Here is a 16,520-nt window from a genome sequence, read left to right on the forward strand (position 1 = left end):
ATATAAATAAATACATATTTATATATATATATATTAATATATGATTAAATATTATTTTATTTTTAATTTAAAATTAATTAATCATGTAATTATATAAACCTAATATATATATATATATATATATATATATATATATATATATATATATTTATATAGTGAAAGTTGCGACATATAATTGTATTATTTTAGGGAAAAATTCCCGCAAAGTGTGCTGTAATGGATTCTGTGGACCAATCAAACTTGAAACAAGTGGTAACAAAATCTTATATTTTCTCTTTATTTCTGTACCGTACAATTGAATTCAATATCTTTTGTCTCATCAAACTTCCTCTACAAAAATCGTCTGGTGTCTAATTTTCTTCAGTAGATAATCTATGACTACGTGGCTTAATACCATTTGCTAGGATTCCCTCACCTCCACATCCAGATAATATTCGTATCAGACAACAAACTCAACTGTCACATGAATGAACATTAACAGACTCTTGTGTACATACATCTTCTCTCCTTTGTTAATAATTTCTCTCTTAATCCATTGATGGCTCCAACACTTACATCCAATTCATTTCTTCTCACCACCTCACCCCATCCAAGGCTCACTCTCAAGAACCCAACACTCAGAGTGTTTGCCAAAAGAGGTGGACCTCTCTCATCATTTCAATTTGGCAAACCAAAAGATGACAGTTCAGAGGAAAGTGAAAGTGGTGATCCAGGGAATTCGAGTCCTTTTAATTTCAATTTTGGCAAGGTACCAGATGTAAAGTCTTTGATCCCTGTTGTGAGCAACTCCGGAGGTGGGCTGTCATTTGGTAATTCTAGAAGAAAGGACCCTGGCACTGTGTTCGTGGCAGGTGCAACTGGACTGGTTGGTGTTCGCATCGCCCAAACGTTGTTGCGTGAAGGTTTCAGTGTTCGGGCTGGTGTGCCCGACCTTGGTGCTGCTCAGGACTTGGCTCGTCTTGCTGCTAAGTACAAGGTTAGCTTCGCAAACTGCATAAAATGTGGGTTTTCATGTCTGTTGGATGAACAATTATAGTAAATTGTTATAAGAAATGGTAGATATCAGGATAAATTTATAATTATAGAGCTCCAAGTGCTGCATTCTAGTAGAACCAGTTCAACAAATAATTTGACATGTCAGATTGCGGAAATTTCTGAACAAGGAGTTGAAGGCTTTTTTCCCCTTTTTATGGAAAAGGGGGGGCGCGGGGGCGCGTTGTCCAAACTTTATCCATCTTTTAGTTGTAAGTCAGTGATTAGGCTGTGTAATATTATTGTTATTTTCAACAAATAAATTTTGGGGAATGTCGTAGGGCGACCTCAATTTTTTGATTCTGCGTATAAACTAGAATTGTGATGTGGGAAAATGTTCATGGAGGCTTAAAAAGGGCATGATGGTTACTTGATTAAATCAGGAAAAGCTTTAGATTGATTTTTCCTGCTTCCACCGCATAATCAATGCAGATCATATCAAATGAAGAATCCAAGCGTCTCAATGCTGTTGAATCTACCTTCCAAGATTCAGAATCAATTGCCAGAGCAATTGGAAACGCTAGCAAAGTCGTGGTGACGATTGGTCCTGCTGAAAATGGTGCTACCACTGAGGTCTCTGTTTCAGATGCTTTGCAAGTAATCAAAGCCGCTCAGTTGGCTGGAGTTGGCCATGTGGCTATCATCTATGATGAAACAAAAGGGACATCAACTTACAATGTTTTGGATGGCATTTCTTCATTCTTTAACAATCTATTAGCACGAAATCAGCCATTGACCATACCTGAGTTTTTGCAAAAAGTAATTGAAACAGATGTTAGCTATACGTTCATCAAGACAAGTTTGACTGAAGACTTTTCACCTGAGAGTTCATATAATGTTGTTGTGTCAGCTGAAGGAAGCACTGCTGCAAACGACTACAAAGTAATGTAATGTATGCGGTTATTATCTGTTTCATTTTTTGTTTTTAGAATCATTGCAGAAGTAAATTTTCTTTCCTCTTAATGTTTATTCTGTCTTCTGTTCCTGAAAATTATGATCAGGTAGCAAAGGCCCAAATAGCATCAGTGGTGGCAAATGTTTTCTCTAACACGGCAGTAGCAGAAAATAAGGTACATTGATCGATTTTTATGAAGCCTGGGAACCATAAAAGAAAGCTTATATATAAATGGCTGAACGTTTAGTATCTTTCTTATTTAGGTGGTCAAAATTTTTACAAATCCATCAGCCCCAGCAAGGCCTGTAGATGAACTTTTCAGGTTGGTTGTGGTTCTATTGTTTGCCTAGAAATGCATGCCAAGCCTTTACTTTTTGTAGTTTGAAAAGGAACAGGTACATGACCTAACGCAAATGTTACCTTTTTAGTGCCATTCCTGAGGATGGAAGAAGAGCAGTATATGCAGAAGCTCTTGCAAAAGCAAGAGCTGAGGAGGAGGCACGAGTAGCTGCAGAGAAAGCTCGTGAAGCAGCTGAGGCAGCAAAGAAGCTTGAAGAAGAGGTGAAAAAGCTTTCAGATCAAGAGGCACGAGCATTGAGTTTAGCCGAAGATGCCCAAGAGAAGGCAGAGGCTGCAGGGGCCTCAGTGGAAAGCCTCTTGAGTAAAGCAAAAGACATTCGCTTAGGATTTTCTTGGGATAAATTTAGTTCCCAGATCACAAATGCCGTCCAAAAGTCCAGTGAAATACCTAAAGTACAGATTGCTACTGTAAGGGGACAGACGAAGGCCAGGACGCTGCCACCCAAGAAAGCTGTCGTCAAACAGATTACACCAAAGCCTTCTGTTTCAAAGCTGAAGCAGGAACCAAAGCCTAAGGGGAAGCAGACTGAGTCTGAGCCTGAAGTGAGGAAGCTGTTTGGTGGGTTGTTTCAGCAAGAAACAATATACATTGATGATGACTGAGACAATTCATGACTGAACATATTTTGCAGGACTTCTTTCATCCAAATGCTGTTTAATATTTGTAACATTGTTGCCAATGAACAGTTTTATGAGTGTTATAATCACAAAACTTGTACTGGTTTAAGGCCGGGACTTCTTTTTCTAAGTGAAGGATACAATTCTAAGCTTAACAAAGCTCTCTTTCATTTGCAAGCAGGCATGAATCTAGATGCATCAACAGTATAATACAGTGAGAATTTATGCACAAATGGCGGCTACTAGTTTAAACTGTTTTGAAAAGGGAATAAAATTAGCAATGCCCAAATCTGGGGTGAGCTTTAAAAAAAGAGCAAATGAAGGGGTTACAATTTTTGTGTGAAAGTCAAGTTGAAAGGGGCAGAGATAATAAGAACAAGAAGAACAAGTTGACAACCAGGATAATACGGAGAACAACGATACAAGGAATATGATAAACAATAAATATACACAGAGTCATGACATTTGACAGAGAATTAGGTGAGAAAATTGATTAAAATGAAAGCTAAAGAAACCAACAAATGTCTACATTTTGGATAAAAATATTTGAAAATTTCAGCCTCAAGTCAAGTGGAATACTACCCTTAATTTGAAGAAGATACCAAGACCACCGACAAATATTTTACATTTTGGTCACGGTTTACATTTTGAAATCATATCTTCGTATTTCTAATTTGCTGGATTCTGGGACAGTGTCAAACCCAAAATAGAATTTATACTAATTGAAAAGCCTATGTATAACGAAAACAGAAACATGAAAATGAACGATGAAATAGATTTTTTTGAAAATATAAGATAAAAAATATGGAGAAATGTATAAATATGAAAAATATAAATGTTTATATATTTTTTAAGAATACCCAAATTTTGAACAACTTTTTAGCAATAATTAGGTTAGTACTTAATCTATTTGATTTATAAACTAACAATTAAATAAACAAACAGTTTACATTAAAATTGATTTTTTCAAACATTTGCCGACAATTGAAAGAAGATGAGTTTTAATATGCTAAAGGGAAAAGAAGCTTCAGATAATAGAAAGAAGATGAGACGAAATCAGAGTTAGGATTCAAAATTATAAAAAAGAAAAAAAACCATGAAATCAATTTTAATGAACTTGCTTCAAATTTTTTTTAATATTTTTGAAATACCTCCTAAACGTTTTTGAAAACACAGAAATGGGTTGCGTTTCTATTATTCTAAGGAAATAGCAGTGGCACATAATGAATGAAGGACAATAAAAAGATAATAGAACTGCAATTAGTATGAAAATTTGATCCTTAAAATAATTTAGACTATAAACCTCAAGGGATTAGTTCGTTGATAAGTAAACTGGAAGTGTAAGTCAGGTCCAGGATATTCCTGATTACATTATAAAAAAGTTATACAGACAATATATATTTTCTGCGGCATGATTTCTTTATTTCTTGTCAAAGTTGGATACAAGCAACTCATTTTGAAGAGTCCCTCGTACTAGCATTCAGGCAGCTAATTAAGCAATACACTTTCTGTCTTCATTTCAAGAATAAAATTGGCATCTTAAACTTGCCTCCTCTCATGCATATCTGTGTATATGGGGCATGAGTCGATCGAAACAACATAATCTCCCAAGTATAATTAATGGCTTTATATATATATATATGTATATAGTATATATAACGTTCTACATGCTTCAGCCATCACAATGATTGATTCTTCTTGTTCTTCGTAACCATGGAAGTGTGTTTTCCTGCCACTGTGAAATGATCATCCCGGCGAGTCTTCAAGAAATATATAACATTCATGTCTATGAGTCCCCCTACGTAGAGGTAGAATATGTATAACTATTTCGATTTTTTTCTGGATAGACATTACTTTCTCTTCCCACCCATCTGCAATGGAGCTTTTGTCTATAACTAAAAGTACTCTCCAGGGAAGTTTTAAAATGAACTCTTTATTTATTGTTGCCGATAAACATATAGAGATAATTTCATTGTTTTGGATACGAAAAATTTGACTGAAATTTTAACCACATTTAACAAAGAGGAATTCTATATGTATTGAACAGTTCTATTGGTTCTTTGAAAGCATTCAGCGTGATACGATATAAAATTTAACCTCAGCAATGCAGGAAATTATAGTTCCATCTTTGAATTTAGACATTCATGACATGGAACCCCGAATGAGTTTCCCCTTCTCTGATTCATCTTCAGTCAGTAAGATCTTAATCCCCATGCAGAATGTAGTTCTAAATATCACATATCTACCTTTACTATGTCAAGAGGCATCTCTAGTGAGAATAAGGTTAATAATCACCATTAAATCAATAAATAAAAATATTATACTACCATAATTTATAGATAAGCTTTTATATAAACGTTAATGTAATCCTCATTGAGTAGAAGAAGAAAGAAAAAGTTCAATACAAGAAATGAGCGTGAAAGCTTAACAAGTGATGCTATAAATTTATATGTAAGTTCGCTCTGAATTAAAAGGCTTGTCACCCAATAAATTTGCAAGGATGAATTCAGTTCGATTAATCCAATTTTGATTCCTTATACATGGTTATCTACTAAGCAAAGTGATTACCATTATAAAATTCCTTGTTCAATGCCAATTATAAATGCTTAGGAAACCTAGTTGTGATCAGAATTCAAAAGATAAAACCTTTTAATCTGACACTTATACTTCAGGAGGCCTCGATCCTTTAGTCATCGAAAGCAGACTGAAGAACAAAAAAGGGAAAAAAGGGGCCATATATAAATAATAGTCTGAGCAATGTTATGAATATATGAATAAAGTACATAGTCTATTAGTAATTTTGCGTGCATGCATATGATTTCTCGAAATGAAGACAGTGTGCCCGAGTTCCAGATAAAATTCACAGGAATGTCAAGGGGCAGCCAGCGCCTACTTTACTAAAGAATTTCAGAATCCATGCAAAGGGAGATCATAGTCCACTAATGAAGCTCTAAAAATGTATTATATAGCTTAGACTTCCTGTAAACTTGCTAGATTTTGATCTGTCTAGGGTTTAGGGTTACAATAGTAGAGTGTGTTTTCAGAAGCAGTAGTGTATATAATAACATGTAAACCCTAATATTAAAAGGAAATTTGTTTTCTTTCTAGATGTTCATATGGATGATATAAATTAGCTGAGAGACCTGATTGATTACAGTCGTTCCTCACTACAGCTAAGAACTTTGTCCTGACATCAAATTTCTTCCACTAAGTACATGAGGAGTCGGCACAGAATTCTTGACCAAATCTTTGAGTTCTATTATCCCAACAATCCACTCAACAAAGGAACACAAAATACAACAAAAAACTAACAATGAAAATAACTTAATTAAATTGCAGATTAGTTCTGAGAGGAACTCATGCTTAAGTAATTAAGTAACAAAAACAATTTGATTAACTTCATAAGTTAGCTGATAAAAATGAAAATATAGCACAATCATCCCCAAAAAAAAAAATAGCAATGCTATGCGTAAACTTTTGAGTATATAATTGGATATTTCGATAATATGTCATTATGTGATTGAGTATTCTTTTATCATTCATTTAAAATCACTTAATCACATGATGATATATCATTTATCTGATTATACTCAAAAGTGTATATTTGTAGTTTTATCGGAGAAAAAAAAAAAAGAACAAGAGAGACCATGGTGCTTATCATATTCGAATTCAGAAGAACTTTTTGGTAGCTGTTGCTGATGCGGAGTCCTGAGGCTCATGTCCCAGTCTGAGTTCAAGGTCCAACTCCGAATCCGATGAGCTCGATGATGGCAAAACAATTTCAGTGTTTTCGTGAGCTTGGCTGCTACTCAGCGGCCTTTCAGCAAACAAAGGTAGTTGTCGAATTTCTCTAAGATGGTTTTTGTCAGTGTTAGACGTGGCATCATTTTCTTCACCAAGAATCCAAGATCGTTTCGAATTACTTCTCTCTTGAGTAGGAACCATAGCTTCCTTTGATGGTGGTGGCTGTGTAAAATTATAAGAAGGTCGGTTAATCTTGGAGATGTCCAATTGATTGTTTGAGGGGGAAGTTTGCTTGATCTTAGCTTTGTCTTTTCGGTGAATATTCATGTGGCCGCCGAGTGCTTGGGCGTTAGAGAAGCCTCTCTTGCAAAAGGTGCAGTCATAAGACCTAACTGGACTTGCACCATCAGCAGCAGCTTGTTCATCTGAAGTCTCCTTCCCTGGATTTTCTGGTGTAGGCTGATCATGAGTGTCCATTAGAGCAAGAGAGAGAGAAAGAGAGAGAGAGAGAGATGGTCAACTGGAAGTTAGTGGTGATGTTATATTAAAAGGGTTAATTAGGGCCTGCTTTCGCTTCCTGTCTCTTCTTAAGAGATGAACTGGAACTTGTAAGATTAGACAAATTCAACTTAGCCAAAAGACAAAAAGTTGCCTTATAAATTAACTTTATGTCCATTCAAAAAAAATTTCAACAATTTTTGATCAAAGAGCACTAGTGCTTGGTGATTCAATTACATCACAGTTGACTCTCGAACAAGAACAGTACTTAGGCATTCAGTACGACCGGTCATTCCAGCAAGAGTGGTAACAGATGAAATAGCTAACAGGGCATTCTCTCCACCAGCTCATTCCCTTCCTTTTGACCGGATTAATTGTTCAAATAATAATAAATATTATTATTCATATATATAATTTTATTATTCTATCATGTGTGTACGTACTGCTGACGTTATAATACACCCCCAAATAATTTTCCAAGTTCTTATTACTCCTTAATCAAAATTAATTATTAGGAGTTGTTAGTTAAAATCAAAGTTTGTTTTGAATGTAGATGAAAGTCATGTATACCAACAATTAATTTTTGCGTATACATGACTTTCTGTAGAATGTAGAATGTAGAATGTAGAATGTAGAATGTAGAATGTAGAGGAAAATTAAATAAATATATGTATCAAGTAATTGGCCATTTGGTGATTGATCTGTAGAAAAAGAATTATGTTCTTTAGTTCGATTATCTTCCATTAGAAGAAATCTATCTTCATCATGGGATTAATCAATCTATGATTGAATCCATGAATTTCTACTGTCCACGTATTGGTATATGAGAAATAGTTTCATGATTGCAGCGACACGGTTGAACATTCTCATTTGTCTTTAATGGCAGTCATTCTCCACTATTACTTTTGGCACTGGGATTCGCATATTCTGCAAATAACCAGTGGCTGAGAAGTGATTTGATTACCATTCATATATAACTAATCCTCAAAATCCAATCCCAATATAGCAATACGGAGAGCTAGAGAGAATGAGTCAGGCAAATAGTTATGGTGGGTGCAACAGATGGAGTCTTCAGGGAAAGACTGCACTCGTCACTGGTGGAACCAAAGGCCTCGGGTTCTTGCATATATATTTTCCCTTTTCTCTCAGTTTTCCTCTCTTCGCCTCTGATACATGTTAATGATCATTCTGTTTCTCTTGTCATCAGGCATGCTGTTGTGGAGGAATTTGCAGAGCTAGGTGCAGTTGTCCATACATGTTCCAGGAATGAAGCGGAGCTTAATGAATGCATACGTGAATGGGAAAATAAAGGTTTCAATGTCAGTGGTTCAGTGTGATGTATCATCTCGACCAGAGTGAGAGAAGTTAATGAAACAAGTCTCCTCTCTATTTAATGGCAAACTCAACATCCTTGTATGTCCTCTTCACTTTCTAATTCATTATTTTAAGATATGATTTCGTATGTAGTCCAAAGTTTGTTTACTTATGGTGTGTTATTTGTTGAGTGGTTTCCTGATTTTTGCATATTTTATGGCAAAATATGTGAATCCAGATTCACAATGTCGGGACACACACAGGAAAGACAATGTTACAGCACACTGCTGAAGATTTCTCATTTATCATGACAACCAATTTCGAGTCTGCTTACCACTTATCTCAACTTGCACATCCCCTGTTGAAAGCTTCTGGGGCAGCAAGTATTATTTTTATGTCTTCAGTCTGTGGATTGGTATCAGTAAGTGGAGATGTTTTATACTCTGCTACAAAAGGTACTTTCCCTAATCATATTTGACCGTTTTGCAAGCTCAATCACGGATTGTGAGAGGCCATAATATATTGTCCATTTATGTGCAGGAGCCTTCAATCAACTTGCTAAGAATTTGGCTTGTGAGTGGGCAAGGGACAATATAAGGGTTAATTCTGTTGCACCTTGGCTCATTAGAACTCCCCTGACAGAACATGTAAGAATCATTTGACACACCATCCATATTTATTTGTTAATACTGAATTTCGATGGCATTAATTCTTTCCTTATTTTTACTGCTTGCAGTGTTTCTCTGATGAGAATTTCATGAAGGAGGTAGCTGCTCGCACTCCAATGGGACGCAGTGGGGAGCCAAGGGAGGTTTCTTCCTTGGTAGCATTCCTATGCTTACCTGCAGCCTCATACGTGACAGGGCAGACTCTTTGTGTTGATGGAGGATTTACAGTCAATGGCCTCTTCTACCCTGGAATCTAAGTGCTAATTGTTCCATCCAACAACCCTGTAATATCTAGCTTTACAGAGACTTCATCGAGCCATCCGTATATCCCCTATATATGCTTATCTTGTGAGCCATTGAATGTCTCTATAGCTAATTTTTAGATGCTCTCTTTCCAAACTCAATGTTTGTATATGTAGTGGCAGAATTAAATTTCTTTCATAATACTGCAGTATTTAATAATGTGATGAATGTTACGGTAGTTCTAAAATTGTAAGACTATAACGACACTTCAATTACAATTATTGATTGATGATTCCTTAATAATAAAGAATATTCATTAAATATCAAGTGATTGTTGGAATCATGACAAATATGATCCTTGTATCTCATTATAAGAAGATAAGTTGCTTATTTCTGAACTTAATTATTTTATTTAGGATAATACTTACTTGTTATTCGTTAGTCGTTATTTAGAGTTGTATCCACAAATTAACTTTGAAGAGGAATTTTGACTGTGTAAACAGTTGACCCCTAGTTTTAGAAGAGTGAATAGTATGTGGAAACTCTTTGCCTCTGATCCATAGATAGCCAGCATGAAGACGGTGCCTTCTTTCTGCATCTCTTTCTTTTGTTGTTCTATAAAATAAACAGGGGGAAATCAATAATTGAAATTTTTGGTGTACAATGAACCTGCTGTAAGCGAACTGATTTTATATTATATCAAAATAATCATTGGCCCCAGCCTTGGTTGAAAAAACTTCATTAACTCTGCCACAAGGTAGTAGCTTTGATCTTTGGCTTCATTTTTCTACATTTATCGTGGTATTTAGGATGTTTTTGTTTGACAAGTAATCTTAATCAAATTGGATCTTATCCACGTTTTAAAAACACGACGCCGCCATTGAAGACCGATCATGAGTTCTCTGTTTTTGGCTCTACTTATCAGTTTCAACGTCACACCTTCTAAATTTAGCTTTCTAAACAAAAAATTCTGTTGTGCCGTGGAGTAAGAAACAAAGTTTTAGAGAAATATTCTTATTAAAATTCAGGATGCAAGTATTCAGTATGAACGAGTGCATCCACTCCAAACATCATCAATACATTGTAATTGTTTAAGGTCGTTGCCTATTCACAAGAAGATGAATATCATAAAATAATTACAGATTGATTGTTTATGATTAACATAGTCAGCTATACTAAATGAGAATCTCTAAAATAATGTGCGAGCGAGCCACTTGCTTTCCCCATGGGTTGACTTAAAATAGTGAGTTATCAGCTTCAGTTTATAAATATCAGTCTGCAAGCCTAAGCTAAGTACGTCTACAAGCAATAGAGAGAATGGGTGAGGCAGGCCTCAACAGATGGAGTCTTCAAGGCATGACTGCTCTTGTCACCGGAGGAACCAAAGGAATCGGGTAACTCTTCACATCAAGTAATCGGTTGTTATAATTGTGAATATTGTTAAACTTAAATGACAGGGTTAAGATTTAATCAATCTTCAGGCGTGCTGTTGTTGAAGAATTTGCAGAGCTAGGGGCCACTGTGCATACATGCTCCAGGAATGAATCAGAGCTCAAGGAATGCATACATGAGTGGGAAATCAAAGGTTTCAAAGTGAGTGGTTCAGTTTGTGATGTGACATCTCCACCAGAACGAGAAAATCTGATGAAACATGTCTCTTCTCTTTTTAATGGCAAACTCAACATCCTTGTAAGTATATTCAGTTTTAGTTTACTCAATCATGTTCAAGGTGAATGAATTTGTTATGTGACTGTTTGTAGATAAACAATGTTGGGACAAATATAATCAAACCAACTGAAGAGTATAAAGCTGAGGAATTCTCATTCATCATGACTACAAATTTAGAGTCTGCTTATCACTTTTGTCAACTTGCTCATCCTCTTTTGAAAGCTTCAGGAGCGGCAAGTATTATCTTGATGTCTTCTGTTTGTGGCGTAGTATCAGTAAACGTTGGATCAATATATTCCATTACAAAAGGTAACTCCTGAATTTACAGTTAACAACAATGAATATATATGTATGTACACTGCATGTATACGATTCATGAGGGATCGATGAGTTGCAGGAGCCATGAATCAACTTGCAAAAAATTTAGCATGTGAATGGGCAAAAGACAAGATAAGGATTAATTCTGTTGCACCTTGGTTTATCTGGACTCCCCTAACTGTACCTGTAAGAATTAATACTCCATCTTGATTTGATAAGAAACAAGATTAATTAACTTGGTTTGATATTAATTAAGTTGGTTTGGTTGCATGTAGTATCTGAGTGATGAGGAATTCTTGAAGGCAATAGAATCTCGAACTCCAATGGGACGCACTGGGGAGCCGAAGGAGGTGTCTGCTTTGGTAGCATTCCTTTGCCTACCTGCAGCCTCTTACATAACCGGTCAAACTATTTGCGTTGATGGAGGCTTTACAGTCAATGGCTTCTAGTTTTCTTTCCACAGTAATAACAAACAGCCGAAGTCGGGCTATGTCGTGGAATAGTTAATAAATGAGCCTTGGAACTTGGTTCAGACTTGAAACAATAAATCTAGCTTTCGCTACTGGAAAATTTCTTCATTTATGAAGAAAAGCATGGGAAATATTTTATTTTAATGCACCCAATATTTCTTATATCTTTCTTGGAGACACAAGTTTCCTTAAAGTTCTAAACTCATCACAACAGTCTCTGAATTTCTTCATCTTCATTAATACATGCATAATTGGTCTAACCTAACGCCATGGAATTATTGGATTAATATATGAATCAAATTTAAAAATGATAATTATTTATTTTTTATCGCTTTAAAATCTTTCAAGAAGATACTAACGTATCAGAAATATATAATAAACTACCATAGCCGGCCGACATATCATATGACATCGGATAGAGAAACTATTATTGTATTTACAAGGTAATAATGTTGATGCTATGATTTATTCGGCCGCCCACTTGCTTTGTCCATGGCGAATATATATATTTAAGAGAGGAAAAAAGAGAACGGAGTATGGGCTGAGGTGGCCGTAGTGGTCACCCATGCCAAAAAACAATTCAAAATGCTTTAATTGAAAAATACAAATTTCAATGACCAGCCAGTTTATTATTCCCTCTTAGAAATTGTAATAAATAGGGCTAGCACATGATCAACTTGTAACTCATCTTAAAATAGCTTTAATTGAGCTTGATCTGATAAGGAATTATGGGTTAGACTTGTTTATAAAAATGAGTCGCATTCTATTGCATCTTACTTTTCAAGATCTTATCACAAACTTAAACCAATTCTTTCGATCTCTCACTAGATTCAAAACCATTTTTATTCTATTTAAAAAAAAGTTTATATCGTTTGTATCTAGTAAGACACCTCATCTAAACCTATATTTTTCTAGGAAGTATCTAGTTATTTTTTGTTATAACTTAACTCCTTTTTTAGTCTTCTGTTAGGTTTTAAAATATTAGGATTTTGATAAAAGTAGGGTTTTGATATTGTAATCTTCTATTAGGCTTTAGAATATTAGGTTTTATTAATGTGAGGTTTTTCTTCATTGCTGTAATCTTCTAGTAGGTTTTAGAATATTGGGGTTTTGACAAAATTAGGATTTGAGAAAATTAAAACATTGATGGGTTTTAAACCTTACCATGTTTTTTTTCTTTTGTAAGAGGAGTGTTGGCAATACCTTTGAAGATTTATTAACCCCTTGCACTGTTTGAAGGACTCTACAGGAATAATATTTAATTATATAAAGGTTTTAGGGAATTTACTTCAAAATTGGAAAGACAATGAAAAGAGAGTGATCATCAAAGGAAGAGAAAGGGGAGACCGTTGGAGAATGAAAAAAACCTTAAAAGGGAAAAATAATATTTTTCAAAACCTGATTTAGGAAAAAAGTATTAGTTTTTAGAGTTTATGGAGAAAAAAGGGATTAAATTTTAATTTATTTTTAATATTATTAATAAAATAATAATTTATCTTTAAAATTAATCGATTTAAAAGCTCATAGATGAGTAAAAAGATTTTTAAAAATTAATGAATAAAAATTTGGATAAGAAATAGTCTTTGAGTCGCAATAAATCCTTTGGCCTTTAAAATATTGTAAGTTAACAAGAGGATTTACTAATCAATGCGATAATATACGATTAAAAATTTTAATGAGTTTTTTATTATTTTAAAATTATTTAATCTACACTACTACTACATCATAAATATATAATAATATACCATAACCAGCCGAATTGTGATATCGCAGAGAGAAACTATTATTGTACTTGTATGGCCCTGTAAAGGTAATAATGTTCATGGCTTCATGCCATAATTTATACGGCCACCCGCTTGCTTTGTCCATTACCGATATATTTAAGAGAGGAAAACAGCGAATGGAGTATGGGCGGTGGTGCCCATGGTGGTCACCCATGACAAAGAATAATTCTTTCTAATGAGGGCCGTTTGGTTTGCAGTAAAGAAAGATTATGTGGATAATCTATATTTATTATTATATTTTTATTTATAAATTTTTAGAATAATAATAACCTTATTCTCAATTAATATATCAAGTAATAAAAAAATATTTTAAAATAATTATATCTAAAATATTTAAATAAAACAAATAATCTTTGTATTCAGTAATCTTCCAAATAATATTTCAATTTTGATAATAAAAAATTACTCAATCCAATCGCATATAAAATATTATAGTATAATTACGTTTTTGGTTATTGTACACCCTAAGTCCTTAACAACATTAAGCAATGTTTTGCAATTTAATTATGCACCTATTAATAGTGGCAAAATAGTATAATACAAATTTTAACAAATCAAAATGCACTGACCGAATAATTAAAATTTTAATGATGAGTTTATTATTTTTTCTTAAATATTTTTTTCATAATCAAATTTCAAATTTTGTAATAAATAGGTTTAAATTTAAGTTGAACTAGTTGAAATCGACTTGCAATTCATAAGAGGAATAGCTTGGATTGAGCTCGATCCAATCATGATTTATAGGTTAACCTAATTTAAACAATTAGTTAAACTCCATTTCATCTTAATCTCCTAGCAATTCTTGGACCAATTCTCTCAATCTCTTACAAGATTCGAAGTCATTACTATCAGCTTTCATATCCAGCTCTAGGGTTCCATTGATTGATCTCAGTCTATTCTGTTGCTAAACCACCATTCTCAGTCTTACCCATAATTTCCCTCTCACTCTTCTCCATTTTTTCTCCCTCACTTCCTTTCTCTCCTTTCATGCCGACTTTATGTTAAGCATTGGCTCCTATCAGCGCGATTTGGAAAAAAAATAAAAATCTACAAGGTTTAAAAATACAAGAAGAATTTAATGTCTTGCCTAACTACACTTGTACACAGTTCTTCCAATTATAATTAGTAAATTTTTTCCGGTTAAATTTTTTTCCAATTATAATTAGTAAATTTTTTTCTAATTAAACACTAACCCATCATTTTTTCCAGTTAAATCCTATCAAATAATCTTCTTTGATCATCCTAGTAATTGGGGTTTAATTTCTTTCTCATTTGAAAGTTGAAAAAAAAAGATAAAAAAAATTACAGAGAAAAAGAAAGAATCTCTGTATGAGTAATTTCAAAAAGAGTATTTTGAGAAGATAAATTACTGTTATGATATATTTGTTTAAGTTTTCAAATAAGTGATATTTATATATACACAAATTAAAATAAGACTAAAAATTTCAATTTCCCTGAATTTTCTGTGATGGGGCTTAATCCAAGTTGAAGATAAGACAAATTTCCTTTTTGTGGTGGAGCTTAATCCAAGTGGAAGATAAGACGACAAATTTCCTTCAACCTGTTGAAATAGTGAAGTTATCAGCTTTAGTTTACGTCTATCAGTCCGCAAACCAAAGCTAAGCACGTCTACAAGCAATAGAATTCCTCTAGAGAATGGCTGGGGCAGGCCTCAACAGATGGAGTCTTCAAGGCATGACTGCTCTTGTCACCGGAGGAACCAAAGGAATCGGGTAACTCTTCACATCAAGGAATTGGTTGTTATAATTGTGAATATTGTTGGACTTAATTAAATGACAGGGTTTAGATTTAATTAAGTTAATTATATAATTATATATATTATCAGAGCTATATATAACATATCCTCTATATCAATCTTCAGGCGAGCTGTTGTTGAAGAATTTGCAGAGCTGGAGGCTACTGTGTATACATGCTCTAGGAATGAATCAGAGCTTATGGAAAGCATACGTGAGTGGGAAATCAAAGGTTTCAATGTGAGTGGTTCCGTTTGTGATGTGACATCTCCACCACAACGGGAAAATCTGATGAAACGCGTTTCTTCTCTATTTAATGGCAAACTCAACATCCTTGTAAGTATATTCAGTTTTAATTTACTCAATCTTGTTGAAGGTGAATGAGTTAGTTATTTGACTGTAGATAAACAATGTTGGGACAAACATACGCAAACCGACTGAAGAGTATAAAGCTGAGGATTTCTCATTCATCATGAATACAAATTTAGAGTCTGCTTATCACTTTTGCCAACTTGCTCATCCTCTTCTGAAAGCTTCAGGAGCGGCAAGTATCATCTTGATGTCTTCTGTTTGTGGCGTAGTATCAGTAGACGGTGGATCAATATATGCAATGACAAAAGGTAACTCCCGAATTTACAGTTAACGACAATGAATATATATGCATGTATACTGCAGTTATATGATTCATGAGGGATCGATGAGTTGCAGGAGCCATGAATCAACTTGCAAAAACTTTAGCATGTGAATGGGCAAAAGACAAGATAAGGATTAATTCTGTTGCACCTTGGTATATTTGGACTCCCCTTACTGAACCTGTAAGAATTAATACTCCATCTTGTTTTGATAATTAAGAAACAAGATTAAGTTTATTTGATATTAATTAAGTTGGTTTGCTTGCAGTATCTGAATGATGAGAAAATCTTGAAGTCAGTGGAATGTCGAACTCCAATGGGACGCGTTGGGCAGCCGGAGGAGGTGCCTGCTTTGGTCGCATTCCTTTGCCTACCTGCTGCCTCTTACATAACTGGTCAAACTATTTGCGTTGATGGAGGTTTTACAGTCAATGGCTTCTAATTTTCAAAAATTAATAAATGAGCCTTGGGACTTGGTTCAAAAAGAAATTTGGAAATAAAGAAGATAGAAGATGAATTGCT

At 34.3% G+C, this 16,520-nt stretch overlaps 4 protein-coding genes and 1 pseudogene across 6 annotated transcripts; 4 read left to right on the plus strand and 1 right to left on the minus strand.

The window, feature by feature from the left end:
- The first annotated feature begins 348 nt into the window (after positions 1-348).
- LOC123208337 (protein PLASTID TRANSCRIPTIONALLY ACTIVE 16, chloroplastic) lies at positions 349-3,085 on the plus strand. The gene is made up of 5 exons (XM_044625790.1): positions 349-976; positions 1,465-1,914; positions 2,034-2,102; positions 2,191-2,249; positions 2,356-3,085. The coding sequence occupies exons 1-5, from the start codon at positions 539-541 to the stop codon at positions 2,888-2,890; spliced, it is 1,551 nt and encodes a 516-aa protein (XP_044481725.1). The 5' UTR covers positions 349-538; the 3' UTR covers positions 2,891-3,085.
- A 3,489-nt stretch (positions 3,086-6,574) lies between these two features.
- On the minus strand, positions 6,575-7,126 carry LOC123208612 (transcriptional regulator TAC1-like). Its single transcript, XM_044626141.1, has one exon. It carries the CDS (start codon positions 7,124-7,126, stop codon positions 6,575-6,577), a length of 552 nt encoding a protein of 183 aa, XP_044482076.1.
- A 1,008-nt stretch (positions 7,127-8,134) lies between these two features.
- Positions 8,135-9,619, plus strand: LOC123208342 (annotated as a pseudogene).
- A 929-nt stretch (positions 9,620-10,548) lies between these two features.
- Positions 10,549-11,990, plus strand: LOC123208343 (tropinone reductase homolog At2g29170-like). 2 transcript variants are annotated; one of them, XM_044625794.1, is made up of 5 exons: positions 10,549-10,766; positions 10,854-11,061; positions 11,133-11,349; positions 11,438-11,544; positions 11,634-11,990. In XM_044625794.1, exons 1-5 carry the CDS (start codon positions 10,690-10,692, stop codon positions 11,805-11,807), a joined length of 783 nt encoding a protein of 260 aa, XP_044481729.1. In that variant the 5' UTR covers positions 10,549-10,689; the 3' UTR covers positions 11,808-11,990. The 2 variants fall into 2 exon arrangements, with proteins under 2 accessions (XP_044481729.1, XP_044481730.1); XM_044625795.1 differs by having other exon boundaries at positions 10,713-10,783.
- Positions 11,991-15,175: 3,185 nt separating this feature from the next.
- Positions 15,176-16,520, plus strand: LOC123208344 (tropinone reductase homolog At2g29170-like). 2 transcript variants are annotated; one of them, XM_044625796.1, is made up of 5 exons: positions 15,176-15,345; positions 15,495-15,702; positions 15,770-15,986; positions 16,075-16,181; positions 16,267-16,520. In XM_044625796.1, exons 1-5 carry the CDS (start codon positions 15,269-15,271, stop codon positions 16,438-16,440), a joined length of 783 nt encoding a protein of 260 aa, XP_044481731.1. In that variant the 5' UTR covers positions 15,176-15,268; the 3' UTR covers positions 16,441-16,520. The 2 variants fall into 2 exon arrangements, with proteins under 2 accessions (XP_044481731.1, XP_044481732.1); XM_044625797.1 differs by having other exon boundaries at positions 15,292-15,347; positions 15,477-15,702.

The sequence above is a fragment of the Mangifera indica genome, chromosome 2 (assembly GCF_011075055.1).
Source record: "Mangifera indica cultivar Alphonso chromosome 2, CATAS_Mindica_2.1, whole genome shotgun sequence".
NCBI classification, from domain to species: Eukaryota; Viridiplantae; Streptophyta; class Magnoliopsida; order Sapindales; family Anacardiaceae; genus Mangifera; species Mangifera indica.